Below are 23074 nucleotides of genomic sequence, written 5' to 3' on the forward strand. Positions count from 1 at the left end.
TAGATAGTCCACCAAGTCTTCTCAAGCTTTAATTTAATAAATATATATATATATTTATATCTTTTGGTCTTTATTTTCTCACTTATGATAATGAAGTAGTTAGTCAACGAAAGGTGCCTTCATCTTCACAACTTAATTTTGTCAAATTGTTGCTGCCCTCTGATATCCACTTTGCTGTTATTATATTGAAATTTTGCAGTCTGTTTACATGCCAAAAGGCCGCATGGCACCAGCCATTAATAAAATGTTTTTTTTTTTTTTGCTTCTATAGGTTGGTACAACATTTTAAAATGATCAATTGGCCATTTACTATGGAAATTTTCATGCAGGGTGCTTCTTTTGACCACTGCCAATTCTTTGAAGGTAGTAGCAACTATAAATACATCTTAGTTCTCACTTCTTCCCACAACTCAAAAACTCAGTTAATCTTCCTCTTTTTCTCTTTGTTTTATCTTCTCAAATTTGAACATTTTCAAACTCCTAGTGCAGAATCATGGGTGTTGTCACTTATGAAATGGAGGTTGCTACCTCAGTCCCCCCAGCCAAGATGTTCAAGGCCTTTGTTCTTGACGGTGACAACCTTTTCCCCAAGGTTGTGCCACATGCAATCAAGAGCTCTGAGCTTGTTAACGGAGATGGGGGGCCTGGAAGTATCAAGAAGATTACTTTTGGTGAAGGTTAGTTTTCATTTCATGCCACTTGAAATTCCTTTCCATTTTCTAATTTTGAGAAATAAAATAGCATGTAAGTTTTTTGCTTGGTAACAAATGTAGGCAGCCAATTCAAGTATGTGAAACAAAAGGTTGAAGGAATAGACAAGGAGAACTTCTCATACAGTTACAGTGTGATCGAAGGAGATGCTTTGATGAACACACTTGAGAAAATCAGTTATGAGACCAAGTTTGTGGCAGCACCAGATGGAGGATCAATTTGCAAGAGCACCAGCAAGTATTATACCATTGGTGACATTGAGATCAATGAAGAGCAAATTAAGGCTGGCAAAGAAAGGGCCTCGGGAATGTACAAGGCTGTTGAAGCTTACCTCTTGGCAAATCCTGATCTCTACAACTAGGTTGCTTTCATTTCACAGCTCCTGCTTGCTGTTCTTCATGTCATCTCACTTTTAATGGTGTGATTCTGATTTTTCTTTATGCTTTTTGCCGAACTTTCTTTCAATGGCTAATAAGAGTGGTGGTCTCTGGCTGTGATCATCTGTGTTTTCAGTATATAATTAAGGAGTTTGAGTTGTATTATCTTTGATATATGAAATGAAAAAAATATAGTTATCAAGCTTTTGTTACTTGCAAAAAAATTTGGGTTCACTTCAATATTGAAATAGCATACACTTCAATGATCAGACAGTGTGGAACATATGTGTGCTTTGAGTGAGAGAGAATTACCTTTTTCTTTTTTACTTTTTAGTTTTTGTAGTTGTCAGTCAGTCCATATGTCATATGATGTGGCCTTTAGATTGATAATAAGAGTTCATAGTTTGTCTGAGATTACCCGCAAGCTTGAAATGTAAATGTCAACTGCATTAATAAATTGTTGTAAGATCAAGCCATCCATTGAAAATGATGAGTTCAGCATCTTCATCTTTCCAGATTTACTAATTATATATTGAACATAACAAAGTCAAGTTTCAGAAGAAATGTGAAACAATTCTGACACATATTCCTTGATGCAACCTGGAAGACAAATTGTTGTGGAAGTTTAAATCCACAAAGTCTTCCCAACGTTTTTGAAGGAAAGGGTTTATGGTAGAATTTTGGGTAATTGACATGATGAATGCCACTACCATTTTCCAAAAGGATGCTGACATAGTGACACCAGATAATATAGATAAATTTTATTTTATTTTTTCGATGAAATGATATAACATTGGGAAAATTTCAAACCCCAAGAATTGCCAAACATGTAGATAAAGAAGAGGCTCAAAGCAGGGTCGTCTGGCAGTTCCCTTATGGCTCATGAACATCAACCAATGAGAAGTGGTAGTAGTCAAGATGTTCCAACTACCCGAAAGCGAAGTTCAAGGTTATAAAAACCTAAGTGGGGGTAAAGAGAGAATTTAGGGAAAAACAGGGGGGCTAGTTGAAGAGCAATTAGAAAATTATATAAATTTAACGGGGGTAAATGGAGCATTTGGGAAGAGCGAAGTCTCAAAGTTTCAGTTTTTGTTTATCTTACGTGAGCCTAAGTACATAAACATGTTCAAATTTGACACAAACATTGATCAATTTTGGCGGATCAGGATCCTGACAGGGTGAAAGCTGGCCCTATGCTGTCACTCGGATAAATTTTGCAACGTGTACTGTCATGGTTTCTAACCATTTCATGTTATTTTGTTGCTTTATTACAACTTGCAACATGTTTTATTCCCAGGAAAATAACAAACAATTATCAACAAATATATTCAAAGACCCCCTTTGGATGCATGGTGGGAGGGACTCCCTGGCGTCATGGACGCTATTTTATGACTGAACGCGCATCAAATGGAAATGTTTCATCCATGATCATAACCATGTTGACATGTGAGATAGGATGGGATTCACAAAGTGGCACCAATAATCTATTGATTAACAATGTCAAGTTGGAGCCATCTCCTGCCGGGGGATCCATATGTTAGATCACTAGTAAATATTACACCATTGGCGAATTCGAGACCACAGAAGAGGGAATCAAGGCAGGCAAAGGAAAGGCCTCGGAATTATTCAAGGCTGTTGAAGCCTACCTCCTCGCAAATCCTGACGCCTACTGAAAATCCCAATAGTGAGATCGGATCCACTTCAATGATCATAAATTAGATGTGGAATGGATTTGTGCTTGTGTGAGGGAGTTGCTTTTCGTTTTTTCTTCCTTTTTTTTTTTTTTACCTTTTACTTTTGCCATTGCTGGTCCAGGAGAATTAAGGAGCATTTACTAGAAACTGTGATGGATTCAAGCAATCTACTGCAAATGAGTTGCTGCATTATCAATTTATCTTCATCTTTCAAGATTTGCCAAATTACTGAACACATGGTATGATCAATTTTTTCAGAAAAGATGCCTAAGCCGCCAAACTATTTCTGGCAGAAATTTCTTAATTGATTCTTCTTCATTAGACATCCAACTGCTTGTGAGACACGACACCTAGTTTTTTCGGAATTTTAAATCCATCAAGCCTGAGCTCCAACAAACAGCCATGGTTGCCAGGGTCATTTAACGATATGCTCCTCCCCCCTCCCAACAAAAAAAAAAAAAAATCAGATTTGGACAAATTGGGTCATGTCTGATGAACTCTGCTACCTAAAAGATATAACTTGTTGCCAGATTGAAGCCTATTGTACAGACTAACATCAAGCCTAATTGTTGGACCAAAGCCTCTTGCTAGGATGCATTAAGAGTAAAAATCAGGGAGCCAGCAGCATTAAGAGTAAGTCAACTTTGAAGGGGGGGTTCTAATCATTTTTTTTCTAACATTGTCTGCGGCATTAGGTACAATTCGTTGACAAAATATTATACTCTACGAACAGAGAAAATTTAAATTTAAAGGCCAATTGACCTGTGGCAGCCATTCTTGAATACAACACAAGCCTTAGCAAAAACCACATGAACACGCTATTTACTGGGTAAAAACTTTCTGTTTTGTAAAATTTGCTCAGAATTCGAGGTCATTTAACCATATTGAACTCCAATTTCTTTTCTGCGAGCTTCTGTTAAATTTATAGTGATTTTAATTTTTATTTTTTAAAAGTCATAATTTAAAAATAAAAAAATGTGTTGCATACATTGAATAAGATCTTTAAATGTAATTATATAAACTAATCGAACTAAGTTATGAATTCATTTTTAACTTTATCTTTAGAGATTTCATTCTTTTTTAATTGAATATTTTGAATAATTTCAAAGAGTTAATTTTTCTTTCTTTTTTTTTTTTCTTTTTCTAAAATGAAGAAAGATACCAAGTTGAATGATAAAATGAGTTAATTACATTTTGGTATCTGAATTTTAGAAAAATATATAAATTTGTACTTAAGAAATAAATTATATAATTTTTATTATAAACTTTCAAATAATATATAATTTACACCATAAACTTTTAAAGTATCATATTAATCCAAATTTTAATCTTGTTAATTATATTAACTTATATATATAATATTTGATAAATATTATCAAGTTATGTATTCATCACATATACTATCAATGTTTTTTTTTAATATAAATTAAATATGTATTTTTTACTTGAATCATAAAAATTGTTTAAGATCGATCAATCATTTCTTGTCACGTGACATTCACATAAAAGTTTTTACAAAATATTTAATACTTTTATTTAACAAATAATATTTATATAATAAAATTATATTAGTTAGATATCATATAAATATTAATTTATATATTTTTTAAAAAATTCCAATATAAAAAATGTAATTAACTCTAATAAAATTAATCGAGCTAAAATTGGACTCCTCCCGTAGCAATAATATGATGATGTAATGCTTAAAAGTTTAACAAATGTAGAAAATACTCATGAGTTTATATGATTCCAACTTTATTTTATTGAATCATCTGTACTAATAAATAACTAAATTTATTTATAAAATTATATTTTAATTTTAAATCAAATAGACATAACAATGAATAAATTTATTTCATTTTTATTTATGGTAACATTACATTTTTCATAAAAAATATTTTTTGATTTAAATAAGTTAATATTTAATAGTCATGTTAATTGTATCCTGTTAAACTAATTAATCTTATTAGTGTTAATTATGTTATGTGTAATATTTATAATAACTATATCATATTCATATTTAAAATTTTGATATATTTCATAATTTGTATTGCGTTTATATTTTAATTATTCGTGTTGTGTCTAACATAAGAAACAACTAAAATTATCATATTTAGGATCAACTAGCTACCGGTATAATTAAATCCATGTTCTCATTTTTTTATTAGAATCAATCAATTCTTTTAATATTTATTTATATTTAGTAAAGTTCTTATTTAGATGAAAAAATTAATATCATTAATTTTTTTAACTAAAATAAAATTTCATATAACAGCAATAAAATAAGTAAAAATTTATCATGTTATGCAATTAATATATGTAAAAATTAAATAAAATAAAATATTTTTTATATTCTTTTATTTTCTCTTAAAATCTTTCGAAAGATTCAATTGATTAAAATTTAAAAATTACTTAATTTAATTTTTTTAAGTGATTAAATTTTGTTCAATTAATAATTTAATTGAATCAAAATAAAAATTTAAAAGCTTAATTAATAAGAATAAAATATTAAATAATTAAATAATTATTGAATTATAATTTAAAAATAGGTTTTATCCTAGAATACTATTACTAGCAAAGAATCTTAAGTTAGGGTATTTAGGTAAATTTAAAAATAAATTGGAATAGGCCAATTAATGGGCCAAGGATCTAGAACGACTTGGAGTCCACTACGAATTCTTCGTTACTAAAAAAAAAAGTCAAATTAAAATTAGAAATAAAAAAGTAAAGTCAAAAAAAATAAAAATTCGTCTTTAGCTTTTTATTTAATAATTAAACAAATTTAGGAAAATATGTAAAGTTCTATCCAATGATAAAAAATATATATATAAAAACCCTAAAAGTTCAGCGTCCTTTTAGTTGGTGTTTTGGCGTCTGAACTGTGAGCAAAAAACAACTAATCCAGATTAACATCAACTTCACAACTATAATTCTTCCAAGGCAAGTAAAATTTTCATGGTTTTTCTCTTCTTCTCAATATATATATATATATATATTTAATCTATAAAGGATTGATTGTTTTGTTTTAATTTTGTGGTATTCAGGATTGTTCTTCGATTCGTGGAATTTCGATAAGTGAAGAGTAGATGGAGGATTGGGGTAATTTTTTTTTTTGGCCCAAATTTGATTTGTTTTAGTAGGGCTTTGATTGATAAGTAACATTCAATTTTTTGTATGTTTTATTATGCATAAACTTTCATGATAAGAGCTTCAAGTTAATTGGGTTGATTGAAAGTTGGAATTTTTATTTGTTTTTGCTTTCGTTTTTATGGGTTGAGGTGTTTCAAAGCTGACTGCTTTGAGTAAGGGTTTTTTGGGAAATTGGCTATGGTGTTGCCAGATGGAGTGAAGTAGATTATGGAGAAATTTAGTGGGTTTTATTTTTTTTATTTAGTAAAAAAAAACTCCTTGTGGTGGAAGATTAATAATTCTGGCAACATCCTGTTAAGCTAGAGTGGGCTTCAATTGCAGGGATTAGGAAGTTCTTGTGCTCAAATATAGCTGAGCCATTGCCTGTCGATAGCCCCATAGTCTTGTCTAGGAGGTTTGAACTATAAGGATACCAACGTTACCTTAAAGTGGCTTCAATTCAATTTATCTTTCAACTGCTTTTAACAAGTTAAAAGCCGTAAAACTATGGTCTGTTTCAGTAATTTACAATCTTAATTGTTGAACCTATCACATTATGTCCTTTTTTATTTTGATCTGCTGCTTGTTCTCTTTTTGTCTTCTTGTCCTTTTTCTTTTCTCACTAAGTCATATGCTATTGTCACAGAGGATGAGATTCCACCTCTCCTTACAAAGGAGCAACCTAAAAGCAAATGGGATGATGAAGATGTTGATGATAATGATGTCAAGGAATCATGGGAGGACGAAGATGAACCTCCTCAGGTATGATGATTTCGTTATAACTCAGTATCATTTGAGTTTTTACGGTCAGGGCTTTTCTTTATTGACTATCAATATTTATCCTGCCTTTAAAAATCTATGCAATAAAATATGTGCAAAATAGCTATCTTAGCAACAAACTTCTACCACGTAACATAGGCTAGAAGATCTGGTTACAAGTGTTGAGTTTGGTGTATTGGTCTCCTAGTGAAATTTTGAAAGTTATTGGCTCTTTTGGATTATAATAAGTAATATCCCGAATTTGGTTTTGATACACGTATTATAGGAGATTGTTAGATGGACAAATATTAGTATAAATTGTAGTATCTAATCTTGGATTACCAACCAAACTTATAACTTGGATTTGGTGTCTCAAACATTATTGAGATGAACATCATTCTTGATGTCATAGGAATTTCTTCTCGTGACTCATTACTATCTTGCATGCATTCATTAAGCAATCTGATCTCAATTCTTATCATTTGGAGCTAGAATCAAGAAGATGGAGTGTTACAAAGAGCTGTTATGGTGTCTTCTAAACCTGTATCTCTTTGACTGCTGTCACAACAATTGCTTGGAGGCTAATTAGAGTGTCAGCATAACATGGTTAATCACCTTTCTTACTAAATAAACCAATGGACAAAAGTAAGAACAATATTAACATGGACATAGATAGAATAATAGTTTTTGCATAAAAGACCTATTGTTTTAAATTCATAGTAAAAATGTCTTTTTACATGTCTAAGTTGTTACGTAGCTGTTTTCAGAGGACATTCTGTGCAAAGAATGTTGTTATATACAGGTATTTTTGTTGAATATCTGATAATAGATAAGACTAATTGCTTGCGCTAATCCATTGCTTCCTTATTTCCTATCAGCAACCTGTAGCAAAAGCTCCTGAAGAGAAGGACCCCAAAAAAACTGCATCAAAAGCTACTGAAAAAAAAGGGAAAACTATTAAAGTGGCTAAGGAAGAGCCCTTTGATTCCGTGGCCGAGAAACTTCACCGACAACGGTAGGAATTTAGCACTTTTAGCTTCTACAATGATGACACTGTTGAAATTTTTGGTCATTTGCATAATATAATTGCTACAGCATAGATTAGCTCACCTCTGTTTAGGACTAATTCTTTGGAGTTCTAAATTAACCGAAGTCATATTGCTTTTCCCCACCCATCCACATGCTTGGATCTCAGAATTGTTAAGCCACCACATTTTGCTTGTATGTCTCCAAAATTGATATTTTTCTAAGACTTCATGGATTTTCTTGTTAAGGCACCACGTTCTGATAATTTGCTTTCTATCATAGGCTTGTAGAAGAAGCTGATTACAGGTCCACTACTGAACTTTTCGCCAAGAAAGGTGATGACAAGACTCTTGATAATTTTATTCCCAAATCTGAAAGTGACTTCGCGGAATATGCTGAGCTTATTTCTCATAAGCTTCTGCCATATAAGGTTTGATTAAGCATCTTTCTGTTCCTATCTATGGCCATATGAGAAAGTTCTAACATTGCCCAAATACATCCTTTGATGCAGAAAAGTTACCATTATATGGCACTACTCAAGGCAGTGATGAGACTATCAATGACTTCTCTGAAAGCAGCTGATGCCAAAGATATTGCATCTTCAATCACAGCAATTGTAAATGAAAAGCTAAAAGCAGAGAAAGAAGCCACAAGTAAAAAGAAGACAGGCAAAATAATTTCAGTTCATTTTTTCATTCTTGAGTCCCATGTTTATATGCACGGGTGCTTCCATTTTACACATACTTCAGAATTTTGAATCAATTGTGGGAAGAAAATGACATCCACTCCATTTTTGAAGGAAGAGTATATCAGATATATCTTAGTGTAATTACTTACATGTGCAATCGAGCATTATGCTTATAGCAAGAGTAGTTAAATGCCACACCACACATAATCTGAAAGAAGGGCAATATATATATTGTTAAAGTTCCTCCACATGATAGCAGTTACACTCTTTTTCCCACAAAGATCTTCTAGAAGGTTATACGTGCAGAGCCCATAAATCTTTATTCCTTGAAATATTTAGGCTTAGGCAGTTAGGCTTGCTTTACATAACCCGACGGGCTAGGGTTGAACTATTTGTTCTGATTACATAGCTTCTTAATTTCATATTATGCCTGTAATCAAAATTTTAAGTACTGCAATTCTCAACTGCTTTTTGATTTTTTGCAGGTGGCAAGAAAAAACAGCTCCATGTTGATAAACCAGATGATGATTTGGTTGTTAATGCTTATGATGATATGGATGAGGATGACTTTATGTGATTCATTTAGGCAAATGCCACCTTGTTCTAGTGTTTGCAATAGGGATCCTGTGTTAACTGCAGCAGCAATGTAGAGGTGGATACGGCGGCTCTTTTCCTTTTTCCTTTTTTTTTTTTTTTTCCCAATTCTTGGAGAAATTTAGTTGTCTGGTGAACAGCCATAATATGGAGGATAGTGTTACATGAAGGATTGGGTTAAACTTCAGAAGCAAAGTCATCTAGATAGTTTTGGGCGGTTTTCAGTGTGTTACCTTTAAAATTCAAATGATGTTTTGATTTAGGGTGAGAACAGTTTCTATTGTAAGAATATACAATTATACTATTTGTTTGTGCATTATGAGAACTAGTTGTTCAGCATGATTTAATAAGATTTTCCTATAAAAACATTATTCTGGGACAAGTCGAGTTACAAGCCTGAAAGAAAATACTATAAAACTGAAAACAATGGAGAAAGGATTCTTTCATTACCAAATGAAAAAGGACTTTAGCATGGCAGATTATTGCCGTCTATAAAGATAAATTTGAATGGAAAAGTTGAATCCTCTAAATTCAGATGCCATTCAGTAATCGAGTGATTGAAAAGATAAGGGAATTGTCATTCCAGGAGATGGTTGATTGAAGCAGACAAAGCATTGCCAAAATATAATGGTAAAATGATCAGATTCCTAAGATTATGATTGGTATATATATACTCTGATATAAGACATGATTACCAATTCAATCTCATTGGAATTTCAACAGAGAATGTTCCATTAAGGCTTATATGGATTTGAGTAAAAAATTTCTCGTTGTGGGCGTTGTTTTATGATTAAATATCCGACACTCACAACATGATGTGAATCAATACTCATGATACGGTATCAATTTTCTTATTTCATATTTAAATCAAATTTAAATAAAATAAAAATAAATATTTTGTTTTGTTATTAGCATACTTTGTCTTGTGTTATTCTTGCATAAAATCATTTTACTTTTAAAATGAATATTAAATATCCAATAAAAAATTATGAAAAGCTATTAATTTAGTGATTTGTTAATATTGTGGTAATGATTCTTGCATTTGTCATTAGGACAAATGTTTTGGATCATTGATTCTACAATGTAGAGGTTGGTTTGGGTCATCAAAAGAGATCCAAAATTTTGTTCTTTGCATTTGTAAGAGTCTCAGGTCCTTGGAAAATCAACCTTGAAAATTACATATAAGAAACAATTTCGTGGATAAGCATCCTTGAATTTGAACCTATAAATATACCCTGCTTGACCAGTGGCAATCACCTCGACAAGTTTCAGAAAACTTCTTACCTCGAATAGAGCTTAGCCATCTCCTTAACTTGCTGATATATCCAATGGGTGTGACCAGTTACAGTGATGAGTACACTTCCCCAATCCCTCCACCAGACTATTCAAAGCCTTGATTGTTAACTCTCACAATCTCATCCCAAAACTCATGCCATTGGCTGTTCAGAGCATTGAAATTACCCAAGGTGATGGAGCTGCTGGGAGCATCCGGCAGATCAACTTCGCTGAAGGTGCAATAAGCTACAATTTTACATTTGTCTTAACATTTCCTTCTGCTAATAACTATACCTTATTGTGACAACAACAATCTTTAACCATATAAGGCATTATTACTATGAAGATTAATCAACATTTGTATCCGAGGTTTAGTCCAATTGATTCATTTGAGATTTAAATTTCAACATCTATAATTAAAACGTCATAAAAAGAAGTTTGAGTATTTTTTTTAAAGGATTATCATTGCCGAATTATGTTTTTGTTGGCCTATTAACATGTATATTGTGCAGGTAGCCAAGTTAAGTGCATCAAGAACCGGACTGATGAGCTTGATGAGAAGAATTTTTCATACAAATACAGTTTGACTGAAGGGGATGGATTAATGGACAAGCTGGAAAAGATTACCTATGAGGTTAAATTTGAGGCCACAGCAGAAGGTGGTAGCAGAAACAAGATGACAAGCACTTACTACACCAAAGGTGATTTTGTGCTTACTCAAGAGGAAATCAAGGCTGGCAAGGAAAAGGCCTTGGCTATGTACTAAGTTGTGGAAGGTTATCTCATTCAGAACCCTGATGCTTATGCTTAATTCAACTCAAATATCTCCATTTTGCAAGTCTTTAAAAAACGTCGCTAAAAATGTCGATTATTCTTCAAAATTTAGTGGCTTAGCTAAAATCTTCAATATTAATTTGCTGTGTCTGGCTATAATTGCCTTAATAAGGATTGAATTGAAACCCACACAATTCTTGATGTGGGTTTAGTAAGTTGTATCTTTAATAACGTGAATAATGTGTATCTTTAATTTTTCTACGTTTAGTAGTGCAATATTGACTTGCTTTTATTAGAAATTGAAACTTCACCATCAACGTGGAACATAATGTGAATTTGGCAGGCTTATGTGAAAAAAATTATGATATAAAAAAGAATAATTTACATGGTTAGGCAAATTTCGAATTTTTTTCTTGAATTTAACTTTTAATATTTAAAATTTTTTTGGAGTATTAATTTCCATGTTAAATTTAAAACGTGTTACTTTCAAATCATGTTTATAAAATCTAAAAATTTTAATTATAATCGATGAAATAATTTCTTCAAAGAGTTATCCTTTAATTTTAGTTAAAAAATTATTTTTAATTTAAAATTTAACTCTTGATTGATGTAATTATTTTAACATATAATAAATTCGAAATTTAAATTTTAATAACTGTAATTCATTTATCTATGTCAAATTAAAATTTTCTTCGTAAAAATGAATTTGAATCATGGATGTCATCAAGAAAAAATTAGAAAATTCTTCTTAAAACTAACTTACAATTATATTTGAGTCAAATATACGTTTGCCATGTACTTCTTTGTCAAGTATTTCTGCCCATTTCTCTTGGAATAGAAACTCCTCAGCCCGCAAATATTGAAGTCTATGAAATCAAAGGTTATTGGTTGAGGCTTTCCGTCTTTGAATGTAATTAGAAAGTGGACCGTTACCAAGCCTATCATCTTTAAAACCTGCAAAGCAACCTATGCCATTTTGAAAACCATAAAAATTTCGAATCTCCATATCTCCTCTTCCTCTTGGGGCTTGAACCATGGGTATCACAAGTTTTACTCAAGAATTCACTTGCCCCATCGACGCAGCACGCATGTTCAAGGCCTTGATCATTGAGTCCAACACTTTGATCCCCAAACTGCTGCCTCAATTCATCAAAAGTGTGGATGTAATCCATGGTGATGGAGGAGCTGGAAGCATTGAGCAAGTCAACTTCACTGAAGGTTTGTCACATTATACTCGCATAATTAACAAATTCTTACCTGGTTGATTGATTTTTTGTAAGTAATACTTGAATATGATTGCAATTTCTCTTGTACTAATATCACAGCTAGCCATTTCAAATATGTTAAACATCGGATCGATGAGCTTGACAGAGACAATCTTATGTGCAAGTACACGATGATTGAAGGAGATGCTCTAGGTGATAAACTTGAATCTATTGCATATGAGGTGAAGTTTGAAGCCATTAGCGATGGAGGTTGCATATGTAAGATGACAAGTAATTACCACACAATTGGGGAGTTTGAGATAAAAGAGGAGGAAATTAAGGCAGGCAAGGACAAAGCAATTGGTATTTACAAAGTTGTGGAAACATATCTTTTGGAGAACCCTACTATCTATGCTTAATTTCTCATGATTTTCCCTTCCTCATTCATTTTTTTTTCCAGGGCAAATATACTTGATTTTCGTTTGTAACAGCCAATAAGAAATTATCAGTTTGTGAAACCAAGAAAATAAAGAGAAATTCTCTATTTGATTCATATCCTTCCTGTTGATATCGCATTTGGTTATGTTGTAGTTAGTATATATTCTCACAAATGATATGCCAAACATAAAATTAATAGCAGGTCAATGTCACATTCACTCTTTTGATTCAATAAGAAAAACACCCTTGCCCCTTCTTCTTTAACTAATTAATTTCACGAGTTGCTACAATGATCATACGAAAATTATTAAGGCTTATACATTCCTTTAAATAAATTTAAAAGTCAAGTTATCCGTTTAAATTCGAAAATTTATTTAAAGAATGTTTGAACAAAAAATTAAAATTCGTTAAACGAAATTAGACATAATTTTTAAAGCCATTTAATTTTCGAACCGAACTTTAAATAAAAGATTTAAAGATTAAGTTTGATTAGGCGTAATCTGAATTTACATATATATAAATTATTTATTTATATATATATATGTATGAATTGTATAAAAATTAATTTACATATATATAAAATAAAAATAAAAATTATATATGTTTTATTAAACTTAATTTTTACTTTTATATAATTTTTATATATATAATTTTTATTTTTATTATATATATGTGAATGAAATATAATTTCATTAAGCTTAATTTAATTATATTTTTTAATTTTTTATTAAATAAATTAAATTTAATTGGTAGACTTAAGATTTATTTTTTTAATTTAGGTCGAATTTTAAAAAATTTTAAGACTTAAAAAATTTCAAGTCAAACCAAACCTAAACAAATATATAAATTATTAATATTAAGTATAAATCCAACCCAAACTTGATTCAACCTCATGAATACTTCTACATTTCTCCATCTAAACTCAAAACACTATCCCAATATATCCCTTCCTAATTCACAAAATGCTATAAAATCACCCTTGAGAAAGAAAATATATGGGTGTTTTGAGAAACCCAAAAATTGTCTCATCAAGTTGCTGATTCTACTCCTAGTTTTATCATATTCCAAATAAAGTTGTGTTTAAATTAAAGCCGGTTAAGATGGGTGAGCAGCAAAATCTAAAGCAGACATTTTGCTATTCAAGAGTTATTATAGTCAACATGGTTCCTTTAGAGCACCTAAAATTAAAGCATTCCTATATGTTGAAAAGTCATTCAACACTGGCTTTCAATCTCCATCAGTCTTTATAACAAAAAATGAAAGGCAGGGATTCTGCTAAACAACACAATTAATTTCCTGTGATTTTATTTGCTATAGTGATATTTTACTTGTGACAAAAGGATTCCTAGCTACTTTTTGATCAATGTTGACTGATATGAAGACATGCATAGGCAAAAATGATGTAACTCTAGCATCTGTTAACACAGTTTAGTTGTTTTCTATGCTCGGTTGTGGATATCCTAGCCGCACAAACATGCCTCAATTATGAATGGATGGCCTGATGGCTGACGGGCCATCCAAGCTAAAGGAAATTCCCTTATGGCTCAACATTTTTTCAAGGTCCATACCAAAAGACTGACTCTTTTCTGAACCCCCATGCTCTCTTATCCTTCCATTTATTTGATAATGACCCTTAGTTTGGAGCCTAACCAGCTAGCAGCAAACAGTCCCTCCCTCCATCTTAGTCAGAAGAAAAAGAGATTCCTTGCATTGCCCCATATCTTTTGCCTTTCAAATATTCCTTTAACTATTGATTCTTCGTTCATACTCTCCACCATCTCCATTATCTCATACAAAGCATAATCTTCTCCAGGTTTCTCATTGTCCCCATCTCCTTGGCCTCATGGTGGTGCCGGAGTTAGAGGTAAGCTTTTATTGCATCAATAGAACATCAACGATATTGCAACAATCTCAGCTAACCAGTGTTTGTTGTCGTCAAATATTGCAGAAACCTCGAGTCATCGAGATACAAGTCCGAATGGATTGCAATGGCTGTGTGCAGAAGATCAAGAAGGCGCTACATGGCATTCATGGTGATAGGCAATGAAGGGTTGCATACATTCTGTTTCATCCTGTTTCTAGCCATTGCTTGAGTCCTGATTTTTGAGTTAATTCATGTTTTCCACAGGTATTTATGAAGTTTATCCTGATATTGCTCAGCAGAAATTGACAATAATAGGGTGGGCAGATCCAGAAAGAATAGTTAAGGCAATTAGAAAAACTAGGAAGATTGCAACAATCTGTTCCCATTCAGAACCAACAAAACAACCGCCTGAAGGTGGTCCAGCAGCTGCAGAGGCAGCAAATCCTCCTCCATCAGAAGCTCCACCGGCTGAAGCTGCTCCACAAGTTCAATCACAGCCTGAAGCAGCCCCACCTGCAGAGCCACCAAAAGACCTACCACCACAAGAGAATCCACAGCCACAGCAAGCACCAGCACCTGCAGCTACTGATGCCAATGCTAGCCAGCAACCACCACAACCTTCTGGACCCAAAGATGTCGAAGAAGTTCCTGTAATATGCCACCATCCACCTGATTATGGGTATAGATATGGCTATATTCACAGCTATGGAGGGCCCTGGAGCAGACAGTACCCCAATAGCCAAGGCAGTATCTATCCTGAACCACTAAGCAGACACCCTAATAGCCAAGTTTTCCACCATGAACCACCACAACCTGCCTTTTTAACTCACAGCTACAGCACATACAAGCCATCACCATATGTAACAGAATATGAATATGTTCATTCACCACCACGGTACACGCATTACAGTAGGATTGATCACAACAATGAAGACTATCCCAATAATTACGGCAATGGCGGCGGCGGCAGCAGCAGCAGCAACGGCAATGGCAATGGAAATATCACATCGATATTTAGCGATGAAAATCCCAACGCTTGTAGCATAATGTAGATAGTTAAGCTAGAAAGAAATGATCGAAAGGGGCTCTTTCTTTTGCCTCCGGGTGGGAGAGGAAAAAAAAACTGTAGAATCTTGAGGCGGCACTATTTTTTTCCTAGGAGCATGTGCAAAAAGAAGCAAAAAAAACCTGCCCATGTTGAGGGAGGTATCGAATCGATTCTATGCTTGTAAGTGCTGGAAGAATCGTTTCTGCAATCCACTTGTGAGAGAGATTATTTGCTATCAGGGTCATTTCTTGTGAAAATATAAATCTACAATCCAACTTCTCAGCCAGCCAACCATCCAATTTCGCCAGGATATTGATATTGTTTCTCAACTCTTTCTATAAAAACTAGATGGTTCTTAAAACTACTTCATATTTGGTTCACAAGTCTCACATATAAATTAAGGCGTTCAAACTTGAAATCATTAAAAATAGATTGTTAATGTCAAATATTCTTAGGAGAAACTGAAGAATCAAAAGTACAACATTGAGGGACTCAAGATTCAGGACTTCAACCAGATATACTACTGTACTTGTATGATATTCCCCTTAATGATGACAAGGCTCCCAAGCTGATTTCGGAACAAGAGAAACTAAACCAAATTTCTATGGCCTTGCTTTTGGTAACAGAAAGGAGAGATAGAATAAGATATCAGGATTAAAAAAAGAGAAAGAACAAATCTTTATTTTATAAGATTTTTAAACACTAATTTTGCCATGCGAAACCGAAATAAGGCTACATTGCAGCTTTTGCTCAGTCATTGTCTTCTATCAAAATTGAGGGATACCATTACAAAATTGAGGGATAAAAGGAAAAATGAACCGCACTAAATTGTGAACAACCATGGCAGTGGATACTAGCACAGCAGGACGACCATGGAAATGTTCCTCTCAGAGAAACCATATTGGCAGCACCAGAAAAAAACTAAAACAGAGTGATACAAAGAATGCTGAAGGCCAGCAGTCAAACTTGCCATAAAGAGTAAACCCCTTTCTTTCAATCCACTTTGGATCTGTCATACACACAACAACAAATAATAAGCCCCTAACAAGTAGGCATTTATGCAATGAAACAATTAAATCAGGCAGCAAAGCATAACCTTGTCTATGGTAAGACTACAAAGTATCAAAACCCAAATTACCAGAGTTTTCCTGTTACAGGCAACATATTTTCAATGCAAGAATAAGTCGGTTTCTTATCCACAGCTTTATGCCATCTTAACAACCTAAAGTAAGTAATTCTACTCAAGAGAATCCGACTTATTCTTGCTTTGAAAATTCTAAAGTCGAATTATTTTATTTGTTAGAATAAAATTTGAAATTGTCAAAATTCTTAATATTTGAATGAAGAATTTTGGAAAACTCAATTTCTCTTTTTAAATTTCAACTAAGTAGAATTTAAGAAATTCCTTGATTTTATAGTAACAAATCAATATTTACTATCTTTCTTTTTTTTTTTTGCAACTTATTTTTTTCAATTTTAACTATAAAAACTCATTATAATCTTTTTTTAATTTCTCGTATTGTTAGTAATTATCTACACATTTTTACAATTCTAATGACATTCATATTACAAATATATTTTTTAGTATTTTGTTTTTTATATCTCTAATATCATTATTTTTCTATTATAAGTATTTTTTATCTCAGTAAATTCTAATATTTAAAATTTCTTTCTAACAAATGATTATCCAAAACAATGCAATTACAAATTTTATTATTTTGAATTGATGCATTTCAAAATTTCAAAATTCATATTAAGTATTTCAAAATGATAGTAATTCATATTAATATCTTCAACAATGAATTCAGTGAACAAACTGTAAATAGTCCAAGAATTGGAAACAAAACAAGGTATGACTTTTACCTCTTGCACTGAAGGTGGTTAATTATCATTGTCGCTACTTAATTGGGATTCATCATCTCCTCTGTAAAGAACGTCATCTACATCATCATCATCTTCATCTTCATCTTCACTTTCATCCATTTGGTGATCACTTGCAGAGCGTCGACTTTTGTTCTGAGCTGCCTTGTCAATCTGTTTTGAGAGCTTAAGAAAAACAATCGAAGACAGATAGCAAATATTTAATCAAAGTCATGAAATTAAGTTACCAACCTGTGCTCTTACAAGCTGTAATCGCCCAGATAATTGTAGCAAAGACTGAATAGCCAACCCTCTAGATCTAGTAGTCTGGAGAAAAAAAAAAAAAGTCATTATGAATCATCATATATACAATTTCCCACAGAAAGTGTCGAATCTGGTCGAACCACCTACGAAGGTAAGCTACCAACAAGGACAAGAAAATTCCTTTGGCATTTTAAGCAACTAATAGAATCTCACTCCAAACAAAAGCGTAAGCTAAAAGAAGATAAAAGAATGTGAGTTAGAAACAAAGAGTAGAAAATTTTCCTTCCACAACATTTACCTTTGATAAGGAATTAAGCATCTGGGTTATGGATTCTTGAGACATAACGTGACCATGATTCACCAATATACTATATATCCATGGAAGAACATACTTTCCACTATATGACCTGTTGACGACAATAAAAGAGTGGATTTTAAAGCATACCATATTTATAGCTGTTTTCTTGCCAGCAGAAATGGAAGATTGTTCAACAAAATGAAACAAACTTGAAATATAGAGCAAATACTCACTCTAGTCGCCTAGCATATAAAAACAATGAAGCTGCATACTTGGCTGAAGCTTAAGTTAAGATTCTAAATGTGAGATTTTAAATTGTCAATCTACTAGTTGATAGACTAGAATTTTATTTCTATAAATTTTGTTTCCATGCAGAAGATAGCCTATTGATTCATGTGGTCAACTGATTAACTGATTTGAATTATTTACCGGCATGTAAAATGTTACAAGGTAGAGAATGCAAGTAAAGAAGACTAAGAGCAAACCTTGACTGCCACAATCTCACCAAGTTTTCCAGCAACTTGTGAGCTTCACTGGGCTCCATAGACGAAACAGCTGCTCTCATCTGATATATAATATATGAATTAGCTAACACAAATTAAACTTTACTTAAAAATAAAGTGGAGACATTTGGAATCATAAACATTAGATTTTGTATTCTTAACCGACAGAAAACAAACCTTCTTTGGCGGCACATTAGCTTCAAGATTAATACCATCAAATACAATAGAATCAAGAGAAGAGTTAGATGTATCAAGTATTCCTAGTGATCTTAGCTGATCCTCCATGCAAAGTGCTTTGGAGTCGGCTTCTAATTGTACCAAGTCACCTGCATGGAACAAAATAATAACAAATCAATAGTACCAAGCAGAGGTATCATCAAAATATCCATGGCACTAAAATTCAACAAGAAGATAGACGCATCATAAACAAATAATGCTGAGGAATCTAACAAGACAGATTCATATTGCTTCCATCCAGTCCTTTGTCCCAATTTGTTTTTCATTGGGAGAAGAGATGGTTCTACTCTTAGACTGTCTATAATGCATTGATTTCCAGCTTATGGCTCATTAACAAGCTTCAGGAAACCCAGTATACTGCAGTTGCAATAGCAAACACTTTGATGACGCACACAAATATTTTAGAAAAACTATTAACTAAGGCAAGCTACCAAGAAATTGAAGGATTACCTATGATAAAAGTTTGCTTCAACGTATATAGAGCTTTTAACCCAAAAACGATTGAAAGAACTAAGAAGGGTAACAAAAGATTATGCTCTAGACAAATAAAAATTTGAAAGCTAACTCTACCTTTTCCATCCACAAAATTTGATTGGTTACCATGGTCAATTGAATCAGCCATTACATCACCAGTATCAAAGCTGAAACTTCTATGTCTATCGTCTTTTTCTTCATGAAGATAAAAAACCTTAGGGATTGGAAGTGTGGCATCCTCAGCATTTGCACGATCCAATGCAGTTACTACAAAATAATAAGATAAGCAATTAGTTATCACGCAAAATTAGACAAAGATAACATGTGATGGTTGGTCCTAGACATGGATTCATGAGCATCAAATCCAAATTGAATACCAACAACAAACTAGAATTTGAAGTGCGCTAATTAAAGAAAATTGTAAAAAAGAATAGAAGTTATTCTACATCAAGAAATTAGAAACAAAATAAGAATCCATAAACAGAAATAAAGAGACTAATAGAAGATCTTTTATGGGAATGGAAGAATACATTAAAACAGTCAACCAGGAAGAAGAGCATTACCATCTTTGCAGCCCCAACAAACAAAAATAAGGATAACTATAATGTTAAACTTGATGAATGAGAGAAGTCAATTAAGGGTTGTCTGAGAATGCAGGGTTCACAACATATATAGCAGTCTAACTTCCTCATCATGTAAACAAGACATGCAGCTACTGCCAACATATTATGAAGTTATTATTCCACCATAATTATGAATTATGATTATATGCACCTCTATTCTGTGCATCCAGCCCTTTCTTCAATTTGTTAAGGGACTGACTCCTTGGTAAAAGGACCCCATCCTGAGAGCTACTCAACAATATGTCCACACCATAATGCACCACAATTTTCTGAAACGATGGCTTTACCAACAAACCATGGGCAAGAAATGCATGCATGGATGCTGGCTTGGCAATGCCTTGCAATTTTGCAGCAAATATTGTAGGTAAGGCACCTTTTTGAGTTTTAGATAAACCATCTTCCAAAGATAATGCAAGTTTTGTGGGCTTGGTATTCCGTAATTTCTCAACATCCTGACCATACCAAAAGTAACAAACACCAATTTCTGAAATGGCACAAACATATATATCCCCACTGTTAACACATTTGCTATCTATGAAGACTGCAGGGTGCTCCATTGCTAAAACGCAACTAGCGGACTGCTTTTTGCCTCCATCTGTTCTCCATACAGCAATATATCTTTCACCAACAGCAGATGATAGGATAAACTTTCCATCTTCAGTAAATATCATGCACCGAACAGATCCCTATGAATTTATTGAGAACAAACCAGTTAACTAATGGCCAAGGTAACGAAGACTATAAGATTCAAAGTAGACATATCCACTTAATTTGATAAAGGTGTGATTGCAAAAGGAACATATTTTGAATGTGGTAATGGCAATTCCTAGAGAAAGGTTATAAACAAGCAAAAGACTTTTCATACATAAACTGAAAAACACTCACAGGATGGCCAGCAAACTTCTGTATTTTTTTGTGATTCGAACAATCAAAAGTCTTCAATTGTGCAGCTGCAGCTGCTAACATCTTTCCATCTAAAAGAAAGGTCCATATCCAAGTGATAGCATCAACCAAAAGAAACAAAAACCAAAACTTACAGAAAGAATTATTTCAATCTGATCCAAGCAAGAGAAGCTCCCATATGCTATCTCATAATTTTTCACTCTTATCGTTTAGGGATATAAAATAAAGTTGATTTCATGGGGCAGAGTCCCACTATCATTCTTTAAGCACTAATATAGTAATACACGTTCTATAGACTAAAGCATAAATGCCTGGTAAAACAAATACCCTCATCGAAGACAATGAATTCATCAGTAAGTGTCTTATAGCGTATAAATCAAAAGCATAGCACCAAGCATGCTGACAAAAACATCTACCTGATGAGACTGCCATACAGGATATCGACTTTGTAGAAGCTCTGAACTTCCCCAACAGGTTTCCAGCCAATGAATCGATTTCACAAACCATCCCATCAGCACCAGCACTATAAATGCAAGAGCCTCTTGTAGCACATCCAATGGCACCAACACCCCTGTGAATCATTGTGACAGCAAATGAGAGAAGGCAACAATACTAAGCAATTCAAATCCAGACTTAATGGCTAATGCATTCATCCAAAATCATCATGAGCTCATAACAATACATTGAGAATCTTTTGTAGTTCTTCCAGATTGCAAAATGTCTATTAACAAAACTGAGATATTAAAATCTACATTTTCCCAGGCTCTCATTAAGGGAGGTGAAAATTCAGACCTATTTTACATTTGCATACAGTAATTACAGAAATTCAACTAGTATTTGCAGCGACACTACTTTGCCACAAATTTCTACCAAGAAATGTTTTGTCCTCTCCATATAATTGCATTATCTAAGATAATTAGCAAGTATATGCTTTGGGATTCAAAGGTAAAATAGGGCATTAAAAATGAATTCAATGACATGTGTATACCCAGGATGGCAATCACTAACTGTCCACTTCAACTGACCAGCAGATACATCAAGTGCTAAGACATCACCACTTCCCGTTCCCAATACTAGCAAAGAACTTCCAAGTTTCCTTTTCTTCTGCAATAATTAATAGTTTTGGTCCAAAAGTTACTTCATCATAGAAGAAAATCCACCATTTAAATTCTTCAAAAACATTTTATTAATATACGAAATGACAGACCTTATTGTCAGAAGACAACCACTTCATACATTTGTAATCAATCGAAAGATGCCCTCTTTCTGCCTTAGCATATATGTTTGTTGCCTCACTTGAGATAATGTCTGCAAATTCAGTTTGAATTTGGCCCTTCAAAGTGTCCCAAATCTAACAAAACATAAAAGAAATTTTTTTTTTTTAAATAAAAAAGAAAGCAGCATCGTTATTCACATTGAACCATAAAATGCAACCGCTGGTTCTCGAAATTTTCATTAAGCATTTCCAAACTTGGAATGATTTTAGCTACCTTAATACGACCATCTCCAGAACTAATTGCAAAGTAGTCCAAAGATGGACTAAACGCTGTCAAGATATCTCTAATATTCGACGATCCCATAACCTGAAATAGCAAAAGGTAAACTACATTAGCATAAGCAAAAGTACACGTTTTCGAATTCCAAGCTCAAAAGAGAGAAAACCCAGAATCACAAAGCTTTAGCTCAAGATCAAACCAAAGAGAGACAAGGAAAACCCAGATAAGAAATTAACCGAAAAAAACCAATTCATGTATTAGAATTCAGACTATTTTCTCCATAGCTAAACCATCCTAAAACCCGCCAACATAATACAAAAAGTAGTGCTTTTTCAGGCTAAGTTTCCAATATGAGTTTCTTATAGTTGAAGTAAATGATAAGATTACAAAAGGGTAGAAAGTAGAACTAGTATTAGCTCAGAAGAAACATAGAAACTTTGGTTGTTTAAAGGACGCTTGAAGTGCTTACAGCAAAGAGCTTGGTTTGGTTCTGTTAAGTTTAAACGATCATTTTTCCGAGAAGAAAAGCAAGGATGAGACTTACCCGATAAGAGATGGCAGCTAAGGCACCAGAAACGCCAAAGGGCTACGAAAGAAGGATCAGTTGAGACAGAATAGGAGCAGCCGGTCGGTGGAAGAAGAGAGAAAGAAAGGTGGCGGTCTCAGCTTAGGGCGATTTTGAGTTTTGTTTTTAGGCTGGGCTTTTGCTTTTTAAGGCTTGGCCCTCTCTAAAATAAACTTTGAGGTTGGCCCATTATTTTGTATCAAATAATAACCCAAATCTCACAAATTTTCATTTTTTGGGTTTTTTTTGGTATTTTTTTTATTAGGTCA

The 23074-nt window shown here is 33.1% G+C and overlaps 5 protein-coding genes and 1 pseudogene across 9 annotated transcripts; 5 read left to right on the top strand and 1 right to left on the bottom strand.

The window, feature by feature from the left end:
• The first annotated feature begins 239 nt into the window (after positions 1 to 239).
• LOC111293066 (major allergen Pru ar 1-like) lies at positions 240 to 1292 on the top strand. 2 transcript variants are annotated; one of them, XM_089745091.1, is made up of 3 exons: positions 240 to 363; positions 490 to 677; positions 774 to 1292. In XM_089745091.1, exons 2-3 carry the CDS (start codon positions 494 to 496, stop codon positions 1070 to 1072), a joined length of 483 nt encoding a protein of 160 aa, XP_089601217.1. In that variant the 5' UTR covers positions 240 to 363; positions 490 to 493; the 3' UTR covers positions 1073 to 1292. The 2 variants fall into 2 exon arrangements, with proteins under 2 accessions (XP_089601217.1, XP_022741521.2); XM_022885786.2 differs by lacking the exon at positions 240 to 363 and having other exon boundaries at positions 392 to 677.
• A 4284-nt stretch (positions 1293 to 5576) lies between these two features.
• LOC111293037 (uncharacterized) lies at positions 5577 to 9360 on the top strand. Of its 2 annotated transcripts, none has more exons than XM_022885749.2 (7): positions 5577 to 5722; positions 5827 to 5881; positions 6558 to 6673; positions 7549 to 7685; positions 7979 to 8126; positions 8208 to 8349; positions 8870 to 9360. In XM_022885749.2, exons 2-7 carry the CDS (start codon positions 5869 to 5871, stop codon positions 8959 to 8961), a joined length of 648 nt encoding a protein of 215 aa, XP_022741484.1. In that variant the 5' UTR covers positions 5577 to 5722; positions 5827 to 5868; the 3' UTR covers positions 8962 to 9360. The 2 variants fall into 2 exon arrangements, with proteins under 2 accessions (XP_022741484.1, XP_022741478.1); XM_022885743.2 differs by having other exon boundaries at positions 5587 to 5722; positions 8208 to 8364.
• Positions 9361 to 10088: 728 nt separating this feature from the next.
• On the top strand, positions 10089 to 11175 carry LOC111293075 (major strawberry allergen Fra a 1.05-like; annotated as a pseudogene). Its single transcript, XR_016328469.1, has 2 exons — positions 10089 to 10489; positions 10766 to 11175. The product of XR_016328469.1 is annotated as a major strawberry allergen Fra a 1.05-like (transcript).
• An 812-nt stretch (positions 11176 to 11987) lies between these two features.
• LOC111298586 (major allergen Pru ar 1-like) lies at positions 11988 to 12785 on the top strand. Its single transcript, XM_022893313.2, has 2 exons — positions 11988 to 12245; positions 12353 to 12785. Exons 1-2 carry the CDS (start codon positions 12062 to 12064, stop codon positions 12649 to 12651), a joined length of 483 nt encoding a protein of 160 aa, XP_022749048.1. The 5' UTR covers positions 11988 to 12061; the 3' UTR covers positions 12652 to 12785.
• A 1586-nt stretch (positions 12786 to 14371) lies between these two features.
• On the top strand, positions 14372 to 15817 carry LOC111293027 (uncharacterized). Its single transcript, XM_089745093.1, has 3 exons — positions 14372 to 14534; positions 14619 to 14703; positions 14799 to 15817. The coding sequence occupies exons 1-3, from the start codon at positions 14514 to 14516 to the stop codon at positions 15584 to 15586; spliced, it is 894 nt and encodes a 297-aa protein (XP_089601219.1). The 5' UTR covers positions 14372 to 14513; the 3' UTR covers positions 15587 to 15817.
• A 419-nt stretch (positions 15818 to 16236) lies between these two features.
• Positions 16237 to 22925, bottom strand: LOC111293015 (transducin family protein / WD-40 repeat family protein). 2 transcript variants are annotated; one of them, XM_022885701.2, is made up of 14 exons: positions 22785 to 22925; positions 22235 to 22327; positions 21952 to 22095; positions 21733 to 21848; positions 21161 to 21315; positions 20727 to 20815; positions 19993 to 20527; positions 19315 to 19485; positions 18685 to 18833; positions 18490 to 18569; positions 18005 to 18113; positions 17695 to 17769; positions 17446 to 17616; positions 16237 to 16591 (listed from the first exon to the last, which is right to left on the bottom strand). In XM_022885701.2, the coding sequence occupies exons 2-13, from the start codon at positions 22322 to 22324 to the stop codon at positions 17464 to 17466; spliced, it is 1866 nt and encodes a 621-aa protein (XP_022741436.2). In that variant the 5' UTR covers positions 22325 to 22327; positions 22785 to 22925; the 3' UTR covers positions 16237 to 16591; positions 17446 to 17463. The 2 variants fall into 2 exon arrangements, with proteins under 2 accessions (XP_022741436.2, XP_089601218.1); XM_089745092.1 differs by having other exon boundaries at positions 21952 to 22052; positions 22785 to 22904.
• Between the last annotated feature and the right edge of the window lie 149 nt (positions 22926 to 23074).

This window comes from Durio zibethinus, chromosome 16 (genome assembly GCF_047325235.1).
Source record: "Durio zibethinus cultivar Kanyao isolate XHJ-2024 chromosome 16, ASM4732523v1, whole genome shotgun sequence".
Taxonomy (NCBI): domain Eukaryota; kingdom Viridiplantae; phylum Streptophyta; class Magnoliopsida; order Malvales; family Malvaceae; genus Durio; species Durio zibethinus.